Source organism: Cupressus sempervirens, chromosome 10 (assembly GCF_028749045.1).
Source record: "Cupressus sempervirens isolate cs-2001-9-10 chromosome 10, ASM2874904v1, whole genome shotgun sequence".
NCBI classification, from domain to species: domain Eukaryota; kingdom Viridiplantae; phylum Streptophyta; class Pinopsida; order Cupressales; family Cupressaceae; genus Cupressus; species Cupressus sempervirens.
This window is the reverse complement of record NC_143127.1, coordinates 406,412,886-406,440,237: the sequence shown is the minus strand read 5'-3', so window position 1 is coordinate 406,440,237 and position 27,352 is coordinate 406,412,886. Positions and strand designations below refer to the sequence as shown.

Below are 27,352 nucleotides of genomic sequence, written 5' to 3'. Positions count from 1 at the left end.
CTTACCACTGCTTTCTTCATTGTAAGAAGCAATTGTTCATTGCGTTACAGTGCGGATCCCTTTGCAACATGCTTATCTGTAGCCCCAATCTTTCCAGGTGTACCTTGTTCCCCTGCCATCCCCCTTTGCCCTCCACCCTTTACATCCGTGACCTCACCTTTGACACCTCCACTCTCTGTGACATTCTTGGTCAACCTTCCCCCCTCCACGCCTCCTCCCCATTTTCATTTATTCACTCCCTCCACCATATATGAGGCTATCAGATCCATGAGATGCAACTGAGCAATGAATGAGGAAGGGTTCCAGGTTGAGCTCTTCAAGCTTGGTAACTCCGTCTTGGGTTCCTTCCTACACTCTTTAACAAGGTGGTGTGCACTGGCTTTCCTAATTCTTGGTCGAGGCATGTGATCTATTCGATACATAAGACCGGGTTGGCTTTTGACCTCGAGAACTACAAAACCATCATGATTTTGCACACCTTTGGCAAACTGTATGCCACGACACCGAACACTATCTTATCCAAAGAGCTCGACGAACTTTGTCGAGTGAGGGGGTAGGCCGGTTTTCAGACTGACTACCAGACTATGGACCATATCTTGACACCGCGGGCTATTATTGAGGAGGTTTGAGACCGCTTGGTGAATGTCTACTATTGTTTTGTGGACTTTTGTAAGGCCTTTGACTCCATCCCTCGGGTGGCTCTTTTTTAGAGGATTAGAGACATTGGGTCTCCGAGATCTTATTGACAACTATTATGAGATTATATGAGACTATGGTGGGTAGATTTAGGACTCTTGAGGGTTTCTTCGATCCCATCCAGAGCACCATTGGGGTGAATCAGGGCTGCCCCCCCCATCTATACTGATGAGCTTGAGGCCTTTCTTAGAGTTTCCTCGCTCCTTGACAATGGTTGCTACTTACACGAGATCTTGATTTCCATCCTCCTCTTTGCCAATGATGTGGTTCTTTTGGCCTCTTTTTCCTAAGGGTCTCCAGAGGCTTCTTGACGAGTTAACATCTTTTTGTGATTTACAACAACTTGTGGTGAACTTGGGCAAGACTTAGGTCATGGTCTTCAACTATTTGAAGACTTTGTATCTCCATTTCTACTTCCAAGATCATGAGGTTGAGATTACAACCTTTTACACATATCTTGGAGTTAAGTTCTTTGGTCTACGATTTAGCTTGAGATCTGCCATTTAGCCCAGGGTTAGGTATGGGTTCACTTGTCATGCTGGAGAGACAGTGCTTCATACATCACTTCAGGATACTACATCTAAGCTGTCCCTCTTGGACTCCTTAATGGCTTGATGGTGTGGGGGCCTTGTCTTTTGGACTCAGACTGAGCTTTGATTGAGAGGGTCCAAACCCTTTTCCTCTGTCATATCATCATATGTCATCGATCCACCCCACATAGTGTTATTCTTGCTAAGTTCGGAGCCCACCCCTTTAGGCTTGGGGCCATCATTGATTTGATTTGGATTCTTCATCGTCTTTGTGGCTTTGCAGACCTCGCCAATGGTCGTCATAGATACCCGTATCTGTCCTGCCGCTCCTTAATTGATATTGCTAGCTTTGACCCTGCCACCAGGGTCCATTGCTGGAATGCTCAGGCCTCTACTCCGTTGAGATCAATTGGGGTCGAGATTGATCGCCTCCCTCCCTACCTATTCTCACTGGATGCTCCCACTCACCTTCTCCCCTCACTACAAGCATTGAACATGCATGTTAGACTTGATATCTACGGGTAGTACATTATCACAACCTAGAGTAATCCTCCCGGGGTGATACGTCAATGGATGGCCTTTTATGCAGTGCATTTCTTGGATATCTAGGAGGGGATTATTAGGTGCCCTGACTACTTATCTTGGAGCTAGAGCTACACCCTACGTATCTCTATGGGGTCCTTTAGGGTTGGCTCCCATCAGCTTCGGATTCAAACTGACCACTATATTGATAGAGAGGACTGGATCTATCAGCTATTTGACATGGCAGAGGCGGAAACTCAAACCCACTTCATCTTTCGATGCCCCACCTACTACAAGATCATAGGAGATTCTACTGCTTGTTCAAAGGTTGTAGGTCCATCTTAGCCTTCTTCAGATACATGGATCAGCGATGCCTCACCCTTTACCTCAGGGAGGCCACTCAGCTTCGTGACCACACATTGTAGCTCCTATTCCTCAAAGCCAACACCTGAACTAGCTTATTATTTCTTTTTTCACGCCCTTGTCTTCGGCTTGGGGTGTGAAGCAGCCATCTAGTACTCTTACCTCCGGCGAGTCTTGATCTCTGAGGCCTTATAAAAGGTTCACTCGGCAACGTCACTCTAGCGATACTCATCGACGACCTAGGGCTCGTTCTTGCCCTAGATCGTACCCTTTGGTGATGGACTTTCTTTATGCCAAGGAAGGACCCCTAGTCCTTGCCTTGGTGTTTCTACTTCTCTTGCTTTCTTGTTTTCTTTTCTTGTGCACCATTTGGGACTCTTGTTGTTGGTTGTCACCTAGTCTATATGCTTTTAGTCCCTTAGACTCTTTTGGTGGTCTCTTGTTGGACATTAATAAATTTATCTTATCTTATGCATTTGGACCTCATAGTCAATTGGCAAGAATTGAATCTTAATCCTGGCCTTCATTTTCTCCCATGAGTTTACCATATGTCTTCCTTGACTCTCTCCCCTTGTACATAGTTCCACTATGAGAGGGAATACCCTTTCTACTTATCTTTTGCCAATTTGATCCTTTTGTCCTTAGGGACCTCCTTGTAGTCAAAATGGTTATTCAAAGCTTCAACCAAATCTATCACCTCTTTTGGGTTCAAACTCCCACTAAACATTGGCACTCCATCTATGGCATCCATACTAATTTTAGGGTTTCTACAAAGTGTTTTTGATCTGCTGGCAAGTCCACTTGCCTAGGGGCTTCTTCTTCTCCTCCTTCGTGTCAGTATCACATTCTCCTTCCTTTTCTTTTCCTTTATCTTTCTGAAACTCTCAAAGCTTGGTTTCTATCATTTCCTCTATCAACTTCTTGATGGCATCTTGAGACATACTCTTAGGAGGCATTGTGCTAGCCTCTTCCTGTCCTTTTGTAGACATACACCAAGATTACACCACCCAAATGATCTCAAATCCTACTTTGATACCAATATGATGAGGAGGCAATGAGATTGGATGGAATTCTAAGGACAATGTATCCACTCTTGGACTACAAGGCCAAGCAACATGTCTTCCTTCTCAAGAAGATCCCCCTCCTTTGTTTCTTCTCACGAAACCATCCTTTCTACCCTTTAAGGAGACTCTGAGGCTCCTATATGTCCCCTTGATTGCTAACTTACAATTTCATAATCATTGAGCCAAATTTGACTTAGAATGCTACTAGTTGGTTAGTCTTGTTTAGGTGATTGAATTGCCCTCTAGACAAAACCCCATCACGCTTCCTTGGAGAGATGTTCCTACAAGCACTTGGCTCAAAAGAGACAAGTTTCCAAAACCCAAATCCACCTATCATCTATTTTGATGTACAAACTCTCAAACAAGCCTATTTGCAATTAGGTCTCCAAACTGAGAGATCAGGTGATAACTTTTGATCTTTTGATGATCTAGACAAACAAAGTGGCTTTCCAAATACCCTTTTGGGAGTTCTTCACAATATCTCAAATTTGGATTCCCAACCAAAATGCAGATCCCCTAACCAACACTACTCCAAAAAGGCCTAAAGTGCTAATTAGGTCCCTCCCCTCTAGATCATTTGCATAATTTTGTCTCCTTCAGTTAAAACCATATTTACCCTGATCACACAATGTCTTGACACTCTCCAAACAACATTTCCCTCCTCTTTTGTTCTCAATCAACTTCCAATCTTTGATCGTTCATTTTGTTGCATGTCACATAGACATGCTAGGCCTAGAGCTTCCTGTCAAAAATAGCCACAACAAGGGAACACAACAAAATTTACATATTCTAACATGCATATGAAGACTAATCAAACTCCAGAGTTTCAAGAATTTTGATTAGAGGATGATAGGCCAAAACACATTGTTTCTACGAAACCCTAGGTTTGGAAGGGTTTTCAGACCCCTTAAGAAAGATTTTGATGCCAATATCAATAGGGACAACTTCAAATCTTCAAACCAAAAGGACAAGCAAGGTACACATAAGATTCATTAACTACAACTTGGTCATGCCCACCAATCCATTCAATGTGTTAGAATCATAAAATGCATTGGAAAACTCAAAATACTCATGTTTTTTATGGCCCCAAATCTTCAAAACTTCGACAACACAACCTTTGGCTTTTGAGACCTTAATAGACTCACACCAACAACTACAAGCATCCCCAATAGGCTTTTGAATGAGATAACGTTTTGCCAAAAAGTTGCAAAGTTCTTATGACAACTTTTGCAATTTTTGACTACTTTTGACAACTTTCACTTCTAACCATCTTATGACCTTAGACTGTTGCAATTTATTTGTTTACATAAAAAATGACTCAGTTGGACCATTTTCAAGTTGGTCTCACCAATTTTGACCATTTGAACCTTATATACCAAAATAGCTCTAATTGTCCCTAAAGGACAATGTCATGACCCCATAAGAATGTGAGTTTGTATATATATATCAAATAGAATTATATAATAAAGGATATTATTTAATATCATAATAGCTATGATATATACACACTATTTTATTTAGAATTAATTAATAAACAAATATACTAAAAAGCTAGTATACTAACACTAATAACAATTATTTAAACTAATCTAGAAATTGCCACTCATGCAAATAAGCGTGATAGGTCGCGACTTTTCCCATATAGCTCACAATACCCTATTTAAGAATTGGAAGGATTACAGTTTAAGATCATTGAAGGGTTTGAACAAAAAACTAGGGATGCGAACAACGAACAATAGTTGGATTCCGTATGATTGGCGGGCAAATTTGCTCAACTCCCAAAGGGCATATGTATTTAAAAAGAGGGAAGACCATTTAATGGCTTGACCCATCAATACACCAACAAAGGGATCAATATGTAAGGAAGCACTACATATTATTCAAAAATGTTTTAAGTAAAAACATGGCTTATAATACCAATTGCATGGAATATAAACATGGACCAAAACCATGTTATTTGATGATGTAGAGTATAAAGAGACATCTTAATAATAGGTAAGATTTCAAAAAGCTCATGGGCCAAAATAATAGGGGGGAATAAAATAATGGAGGAAATGTCTACTGTGCAAAATCCTTAATAAAGGAAATATGATAAGAGGCAAGTTTATTTAATGAAGAATGGGCATGTCTATATAATAAATTTGACATGTTAAATGCTACTAATTTGTTTGAAATAGATATATCAGATTTACTAATTTTAATCATATATATAGACTATGTTGATTATAATTTAGATGATTATATGTATATACATAAGTAATGGTAGTTATTTGTGTAACCTATCTAAATCAATTTTTGTATGTACATGTGAAGATAAAACTGTTAGTAAACTGAATAGGAATTTTATAATGCTGAAATACATAATGGGCAGGGAGTGTGCACGGGGGGAAGAGTAAATTGGTCACGTTGGAGCAAGAGAATCCCAATATGGATAAAAATCTGAGGGAGCCCCAAGCTGAGCATGTCCAAACTTGAGCAGTACTAAATCTACCATCCATTATGTAATTTGACACATAAGGAGAAATAGCCTTATTAGTGTCACTAATAATATTAAAGGATAGAGATTTGAGACATTTTGGAGTATGTTACAAATATTATCTAAACCCTAATTATGGATATTGTGAGACTTTAGGTGAGACCCTATTAGTGGTCATCACAGAGAATTTGGCCCAAACGTGTCCCAATCCTATTACATCCTTGTAACATTCATTATATCAATGACCCATAGGGTCTTTTTACATTCACCCTAGTCTAATAGATGACCAACTTGTCCTTGGCCAAAGCCTAACCAGTTGGTGCTTCTACACCATTCAAGGACAAGCAAATTTGAGCCATGTCAGTAGGGTGGTTTCAAAATGAGATTTTGAGTAGGTAGAATTAGTGAAGATCAAGCAATTTGGGAATATGAGCCATCACAATGAAAGGCTTGATAATGTTGAGTATTGAGAGATATTTTCTCATCATGAACTAGATGATCTAGTCTACAGGATAAGCATGCTATGGTGGCACCTAATCATCTTCAACCAATCAAAAGGCTCTAGTTGCATATGCCCAAGCTCATTCAATTAGGTCACGCCAAGTTTACATGTGGAGTCCACATAATACTTCTAACAAACCTATGTTTTGATTGGTTGATCAAAGCATTGCAATTTTCTCATTAGCCCACAAGGTGGCGTTCTTATGTAATTGGTCAAGCATTTAAAGCTTGCAGCTGTTAATTGAACTAGGCCTTTGTTGGATGAATCTGGGCCCTTGATCTTGAATCGATCTTGCTGTCATTGTGATGAGCATGGAATATTCAGTAAAGCAACAAATGTTAGCTTCCCAAACCCAATAATAGAATGGAATTGTAGAGTGAAGGAACAAAACAGTTCTTGACACAACAAAAACTATGATGATGGAAGGACAAAGTACTGCAGATGTAGTGGAGGGAAGCAGTTAGTATTGTAGCCTACACATTGAACCAAGTTCAGATTAAGCGTGGAACTGGTAAAACCCCTTATGAGCTGTGATACGGTCATAGCCCTACTGTGAAGTATTTTAGAATCTTTGGAAGCAAATGCTATATTAAGAGAGATGAAGACTTAGGAACATTTGATCTTAGAAGTGATGAAAGAATCTTTCTTGGATATTCTACAAAAAGAAAAGCATACAAACATTATAACAATAGGTCAAGCAAGATTGTTGACAGTGCTAATGTTAAAGTGCACAAAATCTATCATAGGAAAAAATCTTTCAATTGTGAATCAGACCGTGAGGAAGAAAATCAGATTGTGGCTACGCAAATCAGAACCAGAATGAATCAGTCGAACAGGTTGAAGAATTGGAAATGACGAGGAAGATACACAAGATGTTGGACCAAAGTGTCTTTGATGTCAAATAAACACAGTTCTCATTGATGACAAACTATAGTAAAGTATAAGACTGCACTTGTCGATTCAGTTGGGCAATAAATATCGTACCTTGCTGTTGTGTAACAAGAATAAAATTGAATAAACTTCAACAATGATATTGGAATGGTTCGACACTATATATAAATAACCTCATTTGTCAAACCTCTGTCCTTGTCTGAAGATTTGTCTTTTATCAGGCAAGTTGGCCAACAGGTAGGTCATTGATTTGTCTATTATCAGGCAAGCAGGCTAATAGGTAGGTCCTTTCATTGATATGAAAAAAACGAAAGTCTTCAGCCAACCTGTAAAAATGGACAAAAGGGAGGACAAAGATTTTGTAGATAAAAACAAATATGATCTCCAATATAAGTGGGATATGAATCACAAAAGATTGACGGAAGTGTGTGATGAAAGTATTATCATTGATGTCAAAAGGTTTCTCGAGAATGAGATAAACTATAAATGAGAACATTATCAATGTCAAAGACATAAGATGATAAAAGTATTATTAAAGAAAAACAATCAAATGATGAGAATATGAAATGGCAATAATGATGGAGCATGAGAAGCTTTATTTGTTGTTTAAAAAGAGTAGTTACAGTAATAAGAATAACAAATAAGTTATTACAGTTATTAATAGCAATCAGTTTATAAGTCTTGAGAAAGGAAACCAATTATACACATGCAGAGACACTACAGTAATTATGATCTCAAAGGCAATCTTTCATTCTGTTAAGAGCATATGCGAGAGGTGTTTAAGCTACAGCCAGAAGACCGTATCATTGACAAAGAACAATAGATGTTTATTTAAAACAATAGCAGATTGAAGAAAGCATGTCTATCATCAAAGAAATGATGGTGTGCTACACATGTCTGCAGTTCATAAAACTGTGAATAGTTTAAGAACTACAAGGACAATATACTACATATATAAAAGACAGAGGAGGACGATACCTACCTTCGACGGAAAGGAAAAGAATAGCATACAAATGCATATCAGTTTTTATATACAACTGGAAGACCGTATCATTGACAGAGAACAATAGATGTTTATTTAAAACAATAGCAGATTGAAGAAAGCATGTCTATCATCAAAGAAATGATGGTGTGCTAGAAATGTCTGCAGTTCATAAAACTGTGAATAGTTTAGGAACTACAAGGACAATATACTACATGTATAAAAGACAAAGAGGAGGATGATGCCTACCTTCAACAGAAAGGAGAAGAATAGCATACAAATACATCAGTTTTTATATACAACCAAGCACTGTCCAGCAATAGGCATATGAAGAATAATACACAGAGGCAGCAATAGGGAATTGACAAGTAAAAAAGAAATATAAATAGCACCGTAAACGATGAATCAACCTGAGCAAAAAGTCCTGAGTCTGATGATGATATAGGCTTCCATGTCATCGGGAATTTTTGAAAACTGTGAATTTCCAATCAGTGTTTAAATTCATACCATTGGGAGTTGTTTGAAAAACCATTGCACAAACGAAAGCAGCTATTTGAGATGTTTGTGTCACCGTCGGGTTGGAGATTCTACACACAAAAGAAAAGGACCTAAGAACTATTCACAACAAATGCCTTTATGCATGAACTGAACATAAGGATAGAAATATGTGTTAACGGATTTATTGGAACAGCAAGTAGAGGTCACGAATGGAGAAAAATATTTCTGCAGTGACTAGAATTAAAGACAGAATATGGGTTTTGTTTGCTTCAGTATCGTATGGCAGAAGATACATGTGCAGCGCTAATCAATACGAATACAAAGACCAAAGGATAAGTTGTGTAAGAATGGAGTATATCAACAAAGGTAATATTTGAGTAAGTACCTAATGTATATAATGGCGGGATGAACATCAAACAATGTTAAACAAGAAACAAATGTTATCAGGTTAATATGGTTTCTCTCATGCACATATCGTGACTTCGAAAATACCCAAAATACATGCCCACACGACAGAAAATATCTAAGCAATGTGTTAATCAGAAACCAAGCCATGTTGGAGTCGGGTATTGAAATGGATGTGTAAAACACTGAGAGTTACACCAGGAATCCACGTCTTTATGCCTAAACTGTTTGCAGATGCTAAAATACAAGCCTCTGAGTAAAGATAACAGACAGCATAGAAGTCTTGATGGCACTGGAATCAAATACACATGTCAGCGGTGGAAGCATATTACAAGAAATTATAGACAAACATTAATAAAGTTGACAATAAACAGAAAGATACAATTAATAATTCAAATTAAGGATATGCAATTATAATTAAGGACAGATATAATTTATTTATGAAGGGACATGAGTTTTTAGTTTGAAAAGACACATCTCAATATATTTAAGATATAAATAAGGAATGAATCATTTGAAATAAGACAGTGGAGAAATTGGAGAAGATAAAAAAGATAATGAAATAAGTGTGAAGAAAAAGAATATATATATATTATCAGATTTTTAATCTGATGTATATATTTATCAGGATAAAAGGGAAGTGTGAGGAGTATTAAAAGAAGAATTATGTCTGTAGAGTTAAAAGCAGTTAATGATATATATATATTTGAAAGAAATAAGTAAAGGTGTGAGAAGAAAATATTACATCCATCATCAGGCTGAGTAAGCAACTATATAAAGGTGGAATTTCTGATTTTTTATCAGCAGTGGGAGTAGGAGCTTCCAGTAGGTTGAAGCCTGCGAAGTGTGGGATTAGGAGCTTTCAGTAGGTCGGGGCCTACGAAGTGTGGGAGTTGCTAGGTGTTGGAGCCTCTAGTAGGTTGTAGCCTACAAAACATTGTAAAAGAACAGTTTATATAAGAAAGCATTTATTTGCTGTGGTTTTCTCCTGCATTGGGTTTCCATATAAATCCTTGTGTTGTTGTGTTCATGTGCATAATTGTTGATTTCAGCATTTGAAGTTAATTGTTTGGATAAAAGTTTCAAATTGGCAAATTTGTTATTATACCAATTCACCCCCCCTCTTAGTATGATCGTGTGCTCTTTAGTGTGATTTACTCGGCTGTCTGTAGTGAATGTGTCTGAATCGTAAATTTGGTTGTTGGGTTTGAATTCTTTATGTTTGTCTTCGAATAAACTTGTTTATTGCTATTGAAGACATTCGTTGCCGATTTCTAAACTATGTGATTTTACCGATGACAATAAACAAACTTGTAATTATTCTTTACATTGTCGGTTCAATATTCAAAAGTTTTAATTTGGTAGTCAGCGATAACAACAGGTATTGAACTTCTTACAAACACAATTCAACTGCAGTTCATGTGGCTTAAACAGGTAGATCAGTGGTGAAGTTTAAACAACTACAACAAGTATAGTTATAATTTCATAGATTGAACTTATGATATATTAGTATTATATATGTGGTTTATTTGTGAAAGTAAGGGTGGGTGTGAAAAAGAAAGGATTCAGACCAAATTGTGCTTAGAAGAATTAAAAAGATAATACAAACTTATAATGTCATACATATGGTTTCGTTGAAAAGAAAAGAAGCAGAAGTTATTACAGGTGTTTGGCGATTCTGATATGGTGATATGCTGAAAGAAGAATTTTGTGGTTGATTGAGTCTAAAATTGATTATTTTCATTAGAGCGTAAATTGCAGTGATACATTCTCAAAAGTTTGAAATACAGATATTCAGATTGAGTTTAATTAAAAGTTCAGATGTAATGATCAGATGTTGAGATCTGAAGACGATGATTGATATTTTGTGGTAGCATACTGTTCAGTTTGCAAGTATAACACAGTGAGTCAGAAATTCAACTTTGCTACAGAAATACTGGAACATCAGAATTATATCATATCAAGTTTAACTTATTGTCAGAACAAAATTGATGTGTGAGATTTTCAAGCTTATTCATATTTATTTAAAATAATGTAATCTTTCTAATAGATGCTTTTGTCAGTTGGAGGTCACATAAGATCTCTAAAGTTGTAATTGAGTTTGTGTTCTGGTAGTCTGAGTTGGAGCTTAGACTATTGAGAAAAGCTGGTTATTAGGGGGTTTGGAGACTCCATAGGATTGGAGTCCTTAAAGTTGTAATTGGTGCTCAGATTTGTGAGGTTGGATTAGGACAGTAGATCCTAGCAGCATTTGTCAATGTGGTTTTTCCCCTTTGGGTTTTCACATTAAATTGTTGTGTTTTCATCTCTTACTTTGTGGTGCTTATTCTTTAATATTCAGTTTGATGCTTTGAGAAGTTACTGCTTAAAGGTTTAAGTTGGAAAATTGGTTAAGTCCTATTTACTACTCATTCACCCGCCTCTTAGTAGTAAATCTGTGTTCTACACAAGAATCTACTACAAGAGAAATTGTGAAGACACCAATGTATGTAATGTTAAATCATGCAGAGAATCAGATTATTGGTGATAGGATACATGGAGTTATGACTAGAGGAAGGATAACTAATTATGAAATTTGTTTAATTTCTCCAATTGAACCTATTAATGATAGTAAAACATGCAGAGATCAAAGTTTGATGAAGGTCATGGAAGCAGAATTGGAACATATTGAAAAGAACAAATCATGGATTTTAGTTACTAGACCCAAAGATAAGAATGTAATTTGAACTAAAATGGAATTTCCAAAACAAACTAAATGACAATGGTCCGGTAATAAGAAACAAAGCTAGACTAAGAAACAAAGCTAGACTAGTTTGTGAAGGACGTTCACAGATGGAAGGTATAGGTTTTGAGGAGACTTTTGCCCCTGTTGCTAGAAGTGAAGCATTTAGAATGTCTCTTGCATATGGTACTTACAAAGATTTCAAGGCATATTAGATGGATGTAATGTCAACATTCTTGAACGGTGAGCTAGAAGAGGAAGTCTATGTTGAGCAACCTTATGATTTTTCTTTGGCTAATCAGAGTGACATGGTTTGCTGATTGAAGAAAGCATTGTATGGATTGAAACAAGCTCCAAGAGTCTGTTATGCAAGGTTAGATAAGTAGTTATTGAAATTTTGTTTTGGTAAGGGTACTATAGAGAATAATTTATATTTTAAAAGTTGATAATGACAATATCTTGATTGTTGAAGTATTTGTGGATCATATCATTTTTGGTGATGATGACAAGTTGAGTAAAGAGTGTGCAGATAAGATGCAGAGAGAGTTTGAGATGCCCATAGGTGAGATGGAATTCTTTCTTGATTTACAAATCCCACAATAAAAAAGATGAATATAAATATTACAGTCTTAAGTGTGTGAAGGAGATGTTAAGAAATTTGGGATGGATGATTCAAACCCAGTTGGAACTTCTATGATAACTAGTTTTAAGTTGACAAAGAATGATGATTCACCTAATGCAAATCAGAAAGTATACAAATCAACGATTGGTGGATTGTAATACCTAACATTTACTAAACAATATACATCTAATGCAGTTGGTTTTGTTGTGAGATTAAAGTAGAACTTGAGGAATCACTTGATGTTGTGAAGAAGAGTTGTTTCTGTAAATTGTACACAAGTTGTTTGGATGAAGCACATTTTGAAGGATATCAGAGTAATGATGAGCTAACTAGTATTCATTGTAACAACTCTAGTGCTATTAGCATTTCAAAGAATTTAATGTTACATTAAAGAACAAAGCATGTCTATCAAATATCATTTCTTGAGGGATAAGGTGAATGAGAAAGAAGTAAGATTGTAATATATGGCTAGTAAATAGTAGATTACAAATATTTTCACAAAGTTTTTATCTAAAGATACTTTTGAGTACCTCGTAAGTAAGCTTGGGGCGATGCTCCCACTTGATCAGAGCTAGATGATTAATGGATTTGCATCAGTCCACTGATCTAATAGAGTTATTTTATTCAGGATTGGTGTTTTTTGGTGACTTCTATATAGGGGGTGCAGTTAGTCTTGTGACGTATGATTTTCAGTTCTTAAGAGTTTTTCTGTTAAGTTTGGCTTCTTTGACTTAGTGCATCATGTGCCTTTATTATTGATGTCAAAGGGAGAGATAGCTACGTGAAAAATGTATAATCTAAGGGAGAGAAGTTGTTTTCCTATTGGAGAAGATTTGTTAGAGAGACTTGGCAAGATACATTGTTTCTTTGTGCATTGATTTGTTTTTTCACATCATATGTTGCCGTTAGTGCTAAAGGGGGAGATTGTTGAGATTGTTACAGGATATTGTTGGGATGATTGCATTATATGTGCAGACATAGATGTTTTGTCATTGATGTCAACATATTTCTTTATTTTTGACAGTGTTCTTAGTTTGTTTAGTGGGGAGATTAGATCGGTACGCCTTCTGTATTGAGAATCAAATGTTGCATAGTTGCAAATGGTTGAAAGGATGTCTATAGTTGACCTATGTCAATCGATAGAGTTTCGGGTTATGATTTGAGTAAGTTACAGTTTGTTGATCTGAGATTAGTTTACTAGTTTTCTTGTTATTTTGGAAATGATAGTGTTTCAGTTTTGGATCAGTGTAGATTGGTAATGCAATATTTTATTTTGCGAACTTGGTGGTGAGTTTAGGACTTGGATGTGTGCTCTCAGCTAAAATGGTTTGTGATTCGGAGATTGACAAATAGTGCAGAATTATATGTAGATTCTGAGACAAAATTGTCTATGTTGCTGATGTGGTATTTTATGTTGCTTGTTGATGCTTCTAGACTGTCCTATTTGTGTTGTTGGGTCGCATTGTGTTCTATGATCAAATTCAGTGAATTTCTTGAATAGTGTTGGTATGTTCTTGGACAACTTGGTGAAAATAACGTGTTGTATTAGATTGTGGTGTGATTAATGGATCATGGCATGTTCGAGGTTAATTGTTGTGGCCTTGGCTATGCCTTGGTTGACATGTCTTGGAACACATTCGTATTCGTAATTAATTTTATGTAATTAAGGCTGACCTTGTAAACATGAATAAAGGTTGATGCATTATATATAAAGATGAAATCATTTGTGTAATGCAAAGTGGATGATGGATGCGAAGCATGGAAGAGTAGATGTATGATAATGAGTGATCATGTTGTATCATATATTAAAGGAAGAGGTATGAGTGGAATCGATTATTAAGTCAGAAAGTTGTACTATATTGGAGCTAGATTGGCATATTAAAGATGCTATAAGTCAACTCATAAATCAATGGTTGTTGCCCATAGTGGATCATAGTCCATCTTAGGGTTGTGGCCCTTGTTGTAATCTCATGGTTGTTGCCATTGTGTATCTTTGAGAAGTGAGCAATGGGCAGTGTGCTTGAATGCATGTGCATTCCCTTTAGCTTTAGCAAGGTATTTGTGCTAGTACATCATCTAGTGGGTTTTATTCCCACCGTGATATTTCCCTTAACCAAATATAGACACAAAAAATTCTGGTGTTTTGTGTTGTGGTGTCGTTATTGTGTTCTATTGTTTATTACGTACTTGGGGATGAGTAGGCTGGAGTGTACGTACTTGAGGATGAGTAAGCTCTTCTAGGCCCTTTTGAGATCTTTTTAAAATTTTCCCTAAAATATTTATCACTTTATACCATCACTTTTTTGGAACCCAAAAAGTGAGAATGGTCCACTTAATACCTGTAAATGGCTACAGGGATCATGCTTTTTAAACATGGTTGCATCCTTTTGTGACATCACAATGTGGGTGACATCACGGCACAGAAAAGCCCTTGTGCTAGCTGAATGGAATGAGATCCATTAAATCATTTGGAAGTGGAGTAAAAGGTATATTCCAATCTTCATAATCTAACTAGACAACATAATCATTTGCGAAGCCCCAATCCAATTCAATGCACTTGGCCAAGGTTGCTGGTGAGAGGCAAATTCACATGTCTTCGATTTCTACATTTGGCCAATATCTTGCCATAAGTGGATATAATTCTATTCTTGGAAAATCATATCTGACATGTAGGTAGTGTGTTAGGTATTGAATCATGCTGTCTACCATTGTCCTGCATAGTCTAGGATGGATTAGATTAAGAAATTCTTGAATATCTTGGTCAACATATTGTTCTATTGTATCTTGGTCAAAACTTATATGTGTAATAAAGTCAAATTTTAAATTCTTGAGAAAATTCATTTTACTCCGTTTAGATCAGTTCATTTCAAAAAGGCCCTTGACATGAATATGTAAACTTCTGTAACTTGTACACCAGTGTTAGATAGGAGCATCTTCTATTCCAAGGCTATGTAGGAGATCTCTTTCTTCTTAATCGTCCATAAAACCATGATGGAAATGATAAACAATAGCTGGCCTTATTTGATATAGCCAATTTCTAGAATATATGATTCAAGTAGACCTTCCATCTAGATGACAAGGTAAATATGGTAGGCTTATACCATTATCTGGCCTGATGAACGTTGGGGTGCCATCTTCCCTATACCAGTTAGGTTTACCAAAAATAATTCCATCATTGTACATGGATCCTGCCAATGCCCTGGTGAGAGCATCTGCTAAGGGATTGTTTTCCCCTTTTATCCATTCTATATCAAAGTCATAACCAACGAATTGAAAATACCATTGTGCTATCCTGCCTTGGGCTATATCCCTATTAGGCTTCTTTTTTAATAAGCTTCTCATAGCTTGGCTATCTGCTCTGACTGTAAATTTTACTGGCTTAAGAAATACTTAAAACTTTTCAGTACCTTTTTTTACTGCCAATATCTCCTTTTCAAATATATGATATCTGCTTTTGGTGTCAATAAAGGTGCCTGACCTATAGCCACATATATTTCTTTTGCCATCTTCTTGTTCCTGTATCAACACAGCAGACCATATTGTGTCAGAAGCATCAGTATATAATATTAGTGGTAAATCTTGTGCTGGAATCTGTAATGGGGGCAAATGTTGACCTTTAGATTTAATTCTTTGTATAGATTCAGTAGTTGTCATTAATGACCATCCATCTTTGTTATCATTTAAATGTTCTTGAATTGCCTTTCTGTCTTTTGCTAGACCTATGTAGAATGACGAAACATAGTTCAAACAATGCAAGAATCTTTGGATTTGCTTTTTGTCTTGGAGCATATCTGGGAACTCTTGTATTTTCTACAGAATATGGGGTTTTAACTGAATCTGACTTTTATTTAAATGCAGAGCAAGGAAATCCTTTCTGATAACCATCTTTTTAGCTGACAAACAAATCTCATGCTTCTTTATTGGTGCAAAGAGTTCCTCTAGATGTTGCACAGATGTTCCGCTGCTGAATCTGAAGAAACAATAATGTCATTAATATAAACAGCAAAAAAATCTTTTAATTGTCTTAACCCTTGGTCCATTCTTCTTTGGAAATAGGCTGGTGGAGTGCAAAGGCCAAAAGACATAACGTTCCATTCATATAGTCCTTGTGGGACTGAAAGTGCAGTCTTATATGTATCTGTCTCTTTTACTTTGATTTGCCAAAACCCAGACTTACAATCAAAATTAGAGAAGACTTTCTAGTTGGCCACCCTACAAATTAAATCAGCACTAAATGGACATGGATAATTGAATGGAAGGATAATATCATTTAGAGGTTTGCAATTAATGCAGATTTGTTTTTTCCCTCTTTCTTTTTTGGCTTGTTTATTCACCAAAAATGCAGGGCACAAAAAGGGGCTCTTGCTAGGTCTGACGAAATGACCTTCTAATAGTTCTTGGAGATGCTCATCCATTTCTTTTACTTCTGTAGGGCTCATCAAGTAGGCTGGTTCATGTGAAATGATGGACTGACATTCTGGTTTTGATTTGTATTTCACATTATTCATGATCTTGTGACTAGAATTGTAATGGGTTCAAACTACAACACTCATTTTCAAACCTATTTTTGATCTCATCAAATAATCCAGATGGTGCCTCAGATATTTCTTTTACGAACTCTTTCCTTTCCTTTTTATTTTGCTAATCAAATTTGTGGTGAACAATTTTGAGTGTTGGAATATCGATCTGTCTAGACTCTATCCTCATGTCTAAGAGATAACTTATGTTTCCAAAATTGGAGTGGCTGATATTTGGTGAAGAAAAGATATACAAGCAGCACATCATCATCTAGATCATTGTATTCTATAAAATCAGTAACAAACATTTTACGCATTATCTCCACATGAACATCTTGTGTATATCTACCCATATTAATCCTTTGACCATTAATGGCATAGGTATTTGGCATATTAGGCCTCGTTTTCCAGAATTCTGGTGGTATGACATTTGTTTTGGCCAAGGATCTGGCTGAACCCATATCCACAAATGCATCTTACAAAATTCTTTTAAATCTAGGAAAACAAAAGTTTATTCTGATATGATTACCATGATTTGCAAGTAACAAAGAACACGCTTTGTCTCTTGTTTTCTTGGTCAAGCTATTACCACTGTTACTACTACTTTCTGTTGGGCCTATCCTTAGTCGTCAATTTTCCTTAAATAGAATATCTTTAAGTTCTCCCGCAGTGGCGTATTTCTTTCTGTTGGGTTTTGATTATTCTGGTAAGATTAGCAACATCATCAATCAAAAGATCAAATTTCTGGAAAATGGCTATAACATCAATATCTGCATTCTTGTAAGATTTCAGAGTATATCTAGAATTTTTCTTTTTCTCCCATGGAGGGATTCTGTAGCCATGATCTGTTTGCTCAGACTTTTGTTTCCTTTTAAGTTGTTTCACGATTTCATCCTTTTCTGTCCCAAGTCTTTTTAATGTAGCAGCATGTTGTTTGACTGCTTCCTTTCTCTCTTCTTTAGTTCCTAGGGTTCTATAAGGATCCTTTGATCTTTCTTTTTGAATTTTTATTTCAATATCTTTCAATGTGCTTTTTAATAATGAAACTAGATAATTTTCTTCTTTAGAGGATGAGGATTCAGAGGATACGTCTCTTTCTTTTGGTGATGAATGTTCATATTTTGTCATCCGATCCTTAAACATATATCCTTTTTCAGGAATAACTTCTATTAGTTCATAGAGTCCTTCCAAATTATTAGAATAGTTTTTACTGTAGAGAACATCCCAATCATGATTTTCTCTTTCAAACAATGCATAAATTTTCGTTCTGGGATTTAATGTTTTGGGGGCAGTCGGTTGCATAATGAGGTCCTTTACATATGAGGCACTTAATTCCCCTTGGAATCTTTTTATTTCTCCTCTTTAGTAAGTATGGTGGAGTGTATTTTTAAAATTTACCCTTTTTGTATGGAATGACCTTGTATTTTTTCCTAGACCCATACTTACCATGTTTGCTTCTTTTAAAGGTATATTCTCTTTCATGGTAGTGTTTGGAGCATTTCTTGCAATGACATTTTTGTCCTCCGCGACATCCTCCTTGAATTGCTTTAGCTGGGTAAAATCCATTAGTTGATTAATTCGTGGATTATTGCAGAATTCCCTTAGATTACAGGTATAATTGCACTCATCCTTATTTGCTTGTAGAGCTCCTAACAGACATTGTTTTTCTAATTTGTAGCCAATAAATCTCTTTAATTCTGCAAATGTACACTGGGCCACTGTTAGGTGTTTTTTCCTAATAATATAATCTTCTGCCCATTTTCCAAGCCCGCAAGGTAGAGAATTCAAATAATATTGCTTTGTTGTCAGATCATGCATCTTGTTTGCCGCAATCATATACTTTTCAAATACTAGATTATATTCATGAAATTTTGTGAATTTCTTAAGCTCATCGATTGCAACATTTTGTTTGCTTCTAGTTCTCAATTATTGATTTCTCCACAAAAAAGATCAATTAATAGAAGCTTAAAACTTTCAAAACTTCCAGCAAATATATCTTTCTTTCCCATATCATTCTTACTTACATATGCATAATCTTCATCCTGGGAAGTTATCGGAACAGAATCTGGCAAATTATTCCACCAATTCCTTAATTTTCCTGATAATAATCTAACTGCATAAAAGATTTTATTAGGTTCAGTCCAAGTACCATTGGTTCTATCAAACATATTCTTGAGGGTATCTGCCCTTGTACAAATACCATCATAGTGTTGGCGATCTTATCAATATTTAAGATATACCTGTTGGCAGAATAAGGTCTCATTTGTTCTGGCCTAGAGTTTTCTGTTAAGGCATCATTCATTTCTATATCCATATCAATCTTCTTGATAGATTCCCATTGTTCGGTTGTTTGTAACTGATTATATCCTGAAAGTCCAAATCTAATTCTTCTAAATCTTCTACTGAATTAGAGAATTCTGTATTTGAATCACTCATGGACATTTCAAAACTATTTACATCTGAAGTTTCTCCTCCTGATTCTTTATTTACATATCGAGGCTCGTCCATATAAACAGGCTCAGATTGTTCTTCCTCAATGTCTTGCTCTTGAAGCCAATCTCTAAGTTCATCTTCCTTAGTAGCCAGGCTATGTTCTTTGACCTTTGGAAGAGTAATTTTGACAGTTTTGGCTCTGCAAGAAGATTCAACAACTTTCTCAATTGTCTTTACTCTAGAAATCGTTAACATGACTATCTTTTTGGGTTTTATCTCAGGAACTATCTTTTCTCTTCCTCAGATGAGCTATCTTGGCCAGTTTGATGTTTTCTAAGTTGTTTTAACAACTAGCCGAATTTTGTCTAATTTATTGGCTTTTGTATTTATGAGAGCCTTTTGCTCATCTACTTCTCTCCTTCTAATAGACTCAAAGCTTTGTTGGTTTTCATTTATTTGCTGCAAATAATCATCTTGATGTGAGAGAGCAGAGATTATACTTGTAACATCTTGGCGCTCTCGTCTGACCTGATAGCTTGCACTAGCTATATCCTTCATAAGAAAAGTAGCCTGTCTTTCTATTTTTGAGACTGAAGAGTTTATATTATACTGAGTAGAGGATATTGTATTCAGTTTGACCTGGTTGTCTAAACATGTGCTTCCCGTGTTTCTCACATCTACAACCATGTCATCTAAATTGTCTTGAGTAGAGATCATCAACTGTGCCATCCAATTTCTTTGGGCTTCCGATTTTTTTTGTTTTTCTCCTAGATTGACATGAAGTCTGGCCTCATATTTCCCCCACAATTTTTTTGTCTGGATTTACTACTGTAAAAGTTTCAGGTGTAGGCCATCTTCTTGGTTCATATCCAACTACTTCTTGTTCTTTTCCCTTCATCTCAAGTTTATGGATGCTTTTCTTTTCATTGTTGGCTCTGGGGAGTCTTTCTTTTATCATACCATATTTTTAGTGATCTTTATTCCTTTCCCTTTACCTTGTTTTTTCTCTCCTTCCTTAGTAGTCGAGGCTAACTTTTGGCTGACTTGTCTAGCTAGCCTATCCATTAACTTAGGATTACTAGTCAAATAAGACAATGTAGCTAAGGAAGCTCTTGAAGGATAAGGATTAAGTGAAGGTTGTTTATAGATAGGAAGTCGACTAGATGAACCTAACTCTTCTTCAGGATTATAGTCCATTTATGGCTTGTTAAAAGTACATGGAATTTTTTTGGATAAGGAATATGACGTAAAAGACTAGGTCTGCTACTCATGGACTCTAGTTGTTGTTCAAATAGGGTCTCATTTGGTAGTGCTCGAAGGCTTATACTAGAGACTTGTCTACTTTGCACACGTGGTTTTGTAGACAACAAAGCGTGGGGTGATGTAGGTAATTCTTGAAATCTCGGTTGAGAATGTGCAATAAGTTTTTCAATAACTGGGAATCCTATATCAAATCCCTCATGATTGATGTGTCTTCCATAATCCAAAATGTTGGAGTTACCTTCTGCGTAACTTATCCCAGCAGGAAAATTGGAGGGAGGAAATACTGTGTTTAATAATCGATAGATGTCGTCCTCCACTTGTGGCATAGACAGAATCAGGCTGGAGATCTATACCTTTGACCTGTAATAGAAGGCATAAGGCAGAAGGCAGAAGGCAGATTGGACATATTTGTCTTTTGGCTGATGGTAAAGTTAGGGTGAACAAAAATATGACCATCACCTCCTTTAGACTCATCAGATGCTTTGCTAAGAATTCCTCGGAATTGGGCTATTACAACTTGATCCCATATACTACAACGGGTATCAATGAGACTACCAAAATACTCAACTCCTATATCATAGTTAAAGTGGGGATGGACAATGATATCAACATAAGAGAAATGAACATGAAAGTATCCTTTTTCTCGCCATCTCTTTATATCAAAATGAAGAAGAAATGGAAGATACACTGGACAAATTCCAGTTCCACATACTCTAGGATTTAATTCAGATTGCCTAACTGAATGCATCATTTTTGGCTTAATTCCTCTCTCGGGATATAACTCTGAAATTTTGACTTCTGGAAACTTAAAATTCCCTTTCTCATCAACATGTTCATCTATTTCCTCAAAATTATGGAACACAGAAGACAGAGAATTGCTAGTATTCATAGATCTTTGACTAGCCATTTGAGAAAATTTTACTTACTTGGGCTTTGCTCCTTTTGCTGCTACTTTTTCCATCTTACTGCCAACCCTTTACTCGTCTTTCCTTCGGCTCTTCCACGGGATTTATGGACTTACTGTGGGTCCACAACTACTTGCAAGCTATCCTTCAATAAGCTTCACTTCTCAAAATGATCTTTCAAGTTTACGAATGCATTACACAACCTGGGCTCTAATACCAAATTCTGGGGAGGACACCAATTATTCAGTTTAGCTCAATGTAAAGGGAAGACTCTAAATGCAAGACTTCTGATAATACACATATACATTTGTGTATATACATGTATATATATACATATGTACATGTGTATGTACATATACAATGCACATATACATGCATATATATCACATATGCATATATACATACATATATATCACACGTGTACATATATACATGCATACACATGTATATACACATGTTTATACACATGCACTTATATATGCACATATGTATGTGGATGTGTATAACATGTGTATGTATATATGTACACGTGTGATATATATGCATGTATATATACATGTATGATATTTATACGTGTATATATGTACACACGTGCGATATATATGCATGTCCATATACATATGTGTGATATGTATACATGTATATATGCATGTATTTATACACATATATGTGCATGTGTATAAACATTTGTGTACACGTGTATGTATATATGCACACGTGATGTATTCGTATATATAATTTATATTTCATGTGTGCATTATATATATATATATATATATATATATATACACATGTACATATATTCATGTACATGTATATACATGTACATACATACATACATATATATCTATGCGTGTTTGTTTGTCATGTATATATACATGTATATGCACACACACACACACACACACACACACACACATATGTATGTGTATTTGTATGTATGTACATAGAGTATGCTCTCCCTCTTATGAGTGATCAAAAATCAGACTGGCATTAATGACTCATGTTCTTATGTTGTCATATTTTATTCTCAATACTAATAGAAAGAATCCGTAGCCATTCGGTCACCAGCCTCCTTTGCTTTTATTTAAATCCGTGTTGTGTATAATCAGAAGTCTTGCATTTAGAGTCTTCCCTTTACATTGAGTTAAACTGAATAATTGGTGTCCTGCCCAGAAATTGGTATTTGGTGTTATGTGTTGTGGTATTGTTATCTCTTGTGCTCTATTGTTTATCTTTCAGATCTAAGTTCTAATGGTGATGAAATGTTAAAGGTGTTAAGTTTTGGGACACTACTGATTCACTCCATGACCCCTCCTTCCTAGTTGTGTGCACTGCCTTGTTTCTAACAATCAATGCGTTTTATCATTCAAAATGAAAATAAACAGTTTTCATTAATTCAAGAAATTTCTCTTTGTAGAATGGGCATGTATACCAAAATGTTAAAACAAATATTATTTTTGTTTCCTAATATAGCCGATATCATGTGTTCAACATGTTGTCTTTTGTGTATTGTGGACAGTAAAGACTTTTTCTATGATAATGTTTGATGGCCTAAATTTGATATGATTTTTCTTTTGGTGGTCTAATTAGCAAGTGAGAAAATTGGGGTTATGAAGGGGTAGAGTGTACAATGCATATCTTGTGGAGCACCTAGTGATGTAGGACTAGCCTTTTGCTCAATATGCATTTGAGAATATCTGAATTTGAACATATGCCATTTTAATTACATAGATATATTTTTTGTTTCCTTTGAACGATGGAAGGTAATCAATATTGATAAAGATATCTAAATTCCATCGTGAACTAATTGCAGCATTTCTTTGGAGGTGTCATCAGTGTTTTCACAACACACTCATTGCTTCATGCATTGGGTGTCTCAAGTAAGGGGAGTACTTCTGTAGCCATTAATTGGGTGATAAAGGTACTGCAAACAGGTATCTTATACGCCTTGATTTTAAAAGGCAATAGTGAGAAAATCATTACTTGGTGATCAGGCTTGAAAATGCATTTTAAATTGCAAACCATGTAGCCTTTATCTATTCTATAAACACAGTAGGTTAACTCAATGATACTTTCTGTAATAGGATGGAGCAGGCAGGATTGGAAAGTTACTATATGCAAGAAAGGGAAAGAAGTTCGATTGTAATTTAAAACAGGTGATCTAAGATTTCAATTCATACAACTGTTTACTAGTATCAAAGAACTTGCTATTTATCAGAGAAAGTGTAATTTTCATTGATAAATCTTGGACCAGTTGCGTTTCACAGGACATATTCTAATGGAGGTAGGTGCTTTAGTGGAATTGGCAACTTCAGCAGCTCCCTCACTTTTTCTACCTCTTGCATGTGCAGCAAATGTGGTTAAGGTATTTATCTCTTCTTGGTTTCCTTGAGGTTCCATGCTCTTCTACAAGAATCATAAAACACATTATTCAAAGATGAGATCTGCGCTCTATAATGCTAAGTTTATAATTTAAATGGAGCATCTTTTATGGCAAATGTCGTTCACTATTGTTGGTTGACAGTTACAGAGTCGTCTTGGGATATTATTTTCAATTATTTTTCCGGTAGTCGACATATCAACCATGTTGTATAAACAATTATTAGTAACGTTAATAGTTTGTAGTGTAATGGCATTTGCTTTTGAGTAGCTCTTGCTAGTTGTTGAGGGTTGGTAAGCTAACCAACTGTCAAGTACTATATTTGTACTTAATTGTTCTCTAGGAAAATTGCATTGATTGATCACAAACATTACAATGTGGAATAAAAGGATACATCTTTTTAGCCATATTATGTTGTCTGTGTTTAATATGTCTCATCGTTGTTTATTATAATTTTGTAATGTTTACTCTGCATATTCAAACTAGTTCCCTTCGGGAGTAAACATTTTGGTGCTGCTGCCCTACAAATTTTGGAAATCTAAACTGCAGAGAATGGCGGCTGGAAGTATGGCAGTGTAATGAGACAACCCTATGAACAACTAGAAGTCTCTAATTATAAAGGAGAAAACACAGTGGAAGATGAGTTCACACAAAACCTTGTATAGTCATGGGAAGTATTTTTTAACTCATACATCAAAGGGAAGCTCTCCACCAAGGGGATCCTAAGAGTGACATCAGAGAGAGGTTAAGAGTGAATGATGAAGTCGAGCATCTCCTGCCAAGGATGCTAGGGTTGCTTGCACATAACTTAATAAGCCTTTGTAATATCCCTTGTAATTCTGAATTCAATTTTCTGATTTCTTGACCTTAGAACTTCGTCAAACACTTGCATGCAAGGAATATATCGCTGATCTATATTTTTATTCTTCCTAAATACCAAACTTCAATTGATAACAATAGGTACGCTACCAAAAACTCTAAAATATTTAACAATGAAGATGCAAATGTCTTTGTATTTTTTCAAGTGTATAAGCATTGGGTAAAGATGAGAAAATGTGCATCTACAACAGCATGACACTAGGACAAACACCTGCCATGCAAACTTCAATGATGTTCTAATCCCTTTAATGCAATTATAATGATGTCTTACATGTAATTATAGTTTTAATGCAGAGATACGTAACGAGACTTAAAAAGTTCACTCTTACATTAAAAAATCATTAAAAAAGGCTATTTAAATCTTACCGAAATCATGTTTTAAATCGATTTTACATGTAAATGACACTTTTTATTTCATTCAATTGCCAATGAAAGGCTGGCTAACAAGAAATTAAAGATCAAGGATATATAGTCAGGGCGAGAAACCCACCCACAAAACGCTTAATTCCTTAATAACTTTTGCTAGACAACTTCATTTGAGGCTTAAGATAGCTCAAAATGAGCAGAATTAAAAATGCTACATTCTTAGGGTAAAAGCAAAACTAAAAACACAACACAAAACCAAGAAAAGATTTGAAAGAATCGAGTGCTTCTAGTCGGAGAAGAAAAACTCGTTCTAACAAGCAATAAGGTGATTAAGTTGACAAAAACCTTCCTAAATGATGTTCAAAAGATAAGAAATTCAAGTCAATTCAAGGATAGCAAATTTTCTTCATGATGCATCATTTAGAACATCAAAACTTAGACCAAATACCTATGAAGTTATGAGAAAAATTGCATAAGGTTGCCTCAATTTTGTGATGTCGAAATTGGGGACAACAACTGACTCTAACTAGGGAACATACTTCGCTTGCTCTTAGAAGCAATGAGAAATGTAGAATCCCAACCTCTAAGTGCCTTTATCTACTTCATTGGGCTATAGAGTCAAGTAACCAAAAACAAAAAGACTCAAAATTCTTAAAATCTAAAGACTTGGACATTATGTACATGGGTACTTATATGGAGCTTATTCAAAATAATGCTTTAGATGTTGCGTACTATATGGAAGTGCAAAACAAGTCCCATCATAGTAAGCCAACACAAAACTATTTTCTCCCACCACCTGGTAGTTTGTAATTTCGTGGTCCCTGTTGATGTATGCTTTATGCCACTACAACATGCAAAATCAAACACTCAATGTTTCAGACTGAAACACCAAACACTTAATCCTCTCTTGATATAAGGTCATTTCTCATGCTAAGCTTGCAAAGTAAGATCATGAAATGACTTCAAGATTCCATTAATTGTGGATAATTTCTCAGTGAAATAATTTGATATGTTGGTAAAAACTTGGGGACGTTGTCGTTTCTCAAGATTGGACAATTCACTTCTCAAGATTTAGCTTCACAATGTGCAATGAAAATATTGTTTTTTGGGTTTCAAACTCTTCTTCTCAACTTAAACTTAAACTTGATTTTTACTTCTATGCCTAATCTTGAATGCAAGGACTTGAATGATTTGGACTCTACTAGATGTAGCTTAATTAGTGACTCTACTCACCTAGTGCAAGCTTCAAGTATACTTAAATGATGTTCAAATCAATATTTCCCCATCAATCCCATAAAATGGATGCAAACTAAATATTTAATACCAATTGAAGTTAAGTACTTTCATTCATCAGCTAACCACAAAAGGCACACTTACAATCAGCAAGAGGCTAGTGGCCTAGATTTGATCAAGTCAAGCAAGTAAATATTGACAACTGCTTTAATCCAACTAGAATACTTGAAGAAAACTCTATTCTACTCTATCCAACAAATTGAAAATGAAATCTATTCTAAATCAGGATGAAGATAACCATGCAATAATTCTAACTTGATCACAACTATCATTGTGCAAAACACAACAATGATAATTAGAGCAAATTTGACATTATTTTAGCAACAATGCTCCAACATCTCCCTTTACAAATGAGAGGAACAATACATATATAGGGAGTTCAAATACAATGGACGGTCAAAATTAAATCAAAATAAATGGCCTAGATTGAATCCTTAAAAAATTAGGGTTGCAACCACATCGACCAATGAGTTTTAAGCATCCCAAAAATAGACCAATAGCAAAATCATATAAAAGTAGGGACCAATGAAATGGCCCCAAAACATGGGCCAATCAGAATTAAGCGCCTAAACTACCATCCAATGAGAAAATAGTTCACCACTTAAGCTTTCATCAAATTATCATCCAAAATAATATTCCTTTGTTTTTCTCTGTCTTTGCCAATTCAATGAACCTAGAGACCATGCTGTTGAACTTGTTCATTGGAGGCACGGTTATATTCCAAATCTTCCAGTCTGCTATGCTAATTTATGTTTTCGCGGTAGCAATTGCATTGTCTGTGGCTGAAGTCATGAGAACCTTGGGAGATGAAAGCCCTTCCAAACACTCTCGTTTAATAATGCCATTTTCTCCCACATTGAAAGTTCTCAATCTCTCGCTCAAAGCTTCAAAGTCAATGTTCCATTCAATCTCTCACTCATAACTTCAAAATTCATGTCAGTAAAAGTTTGTTGTTATCACCCCCCCTGCCCTCTTCTTACTATAACTGCATGTTCTTCGCAAATCTCTTAGATGCCTTAAAGATAGAGAAGCTCATGAAA

The 27,352-nt window shown here is 35.7% G+C and overlaps 1 protein-coding gene across 2 annotated transcripts in view; it reads left to right on the top strand.

The window, feature by feature from the left end:
- The window catches only part of LOC149534378 (protein root UVB sensitive 6-like), a 148,327-nt gene that overhangs the window by 71,386 nt on the left and 49,589 nt on the right, over positions 1–27,352 (top strand). For both annotated transcript variants that reach the window (XM_089803409.1, XM_089803408.1), the window contains 3 exons: positions 23,208–23,315; positions 23,479–23,550; positions 23,649–23,759. In XM_089803409.1, the coding sequence (XP_089659535.1) occupies positions 23,208–23,315; positions 23,479–23,550; positions 23,649–23,759 (291 nt within the window). The remainder of the gene's footprint in view (positions 1–23,207; positions 23,316–23,478; positions 23,551–23,648; positions 23,760–27,352) is intronic.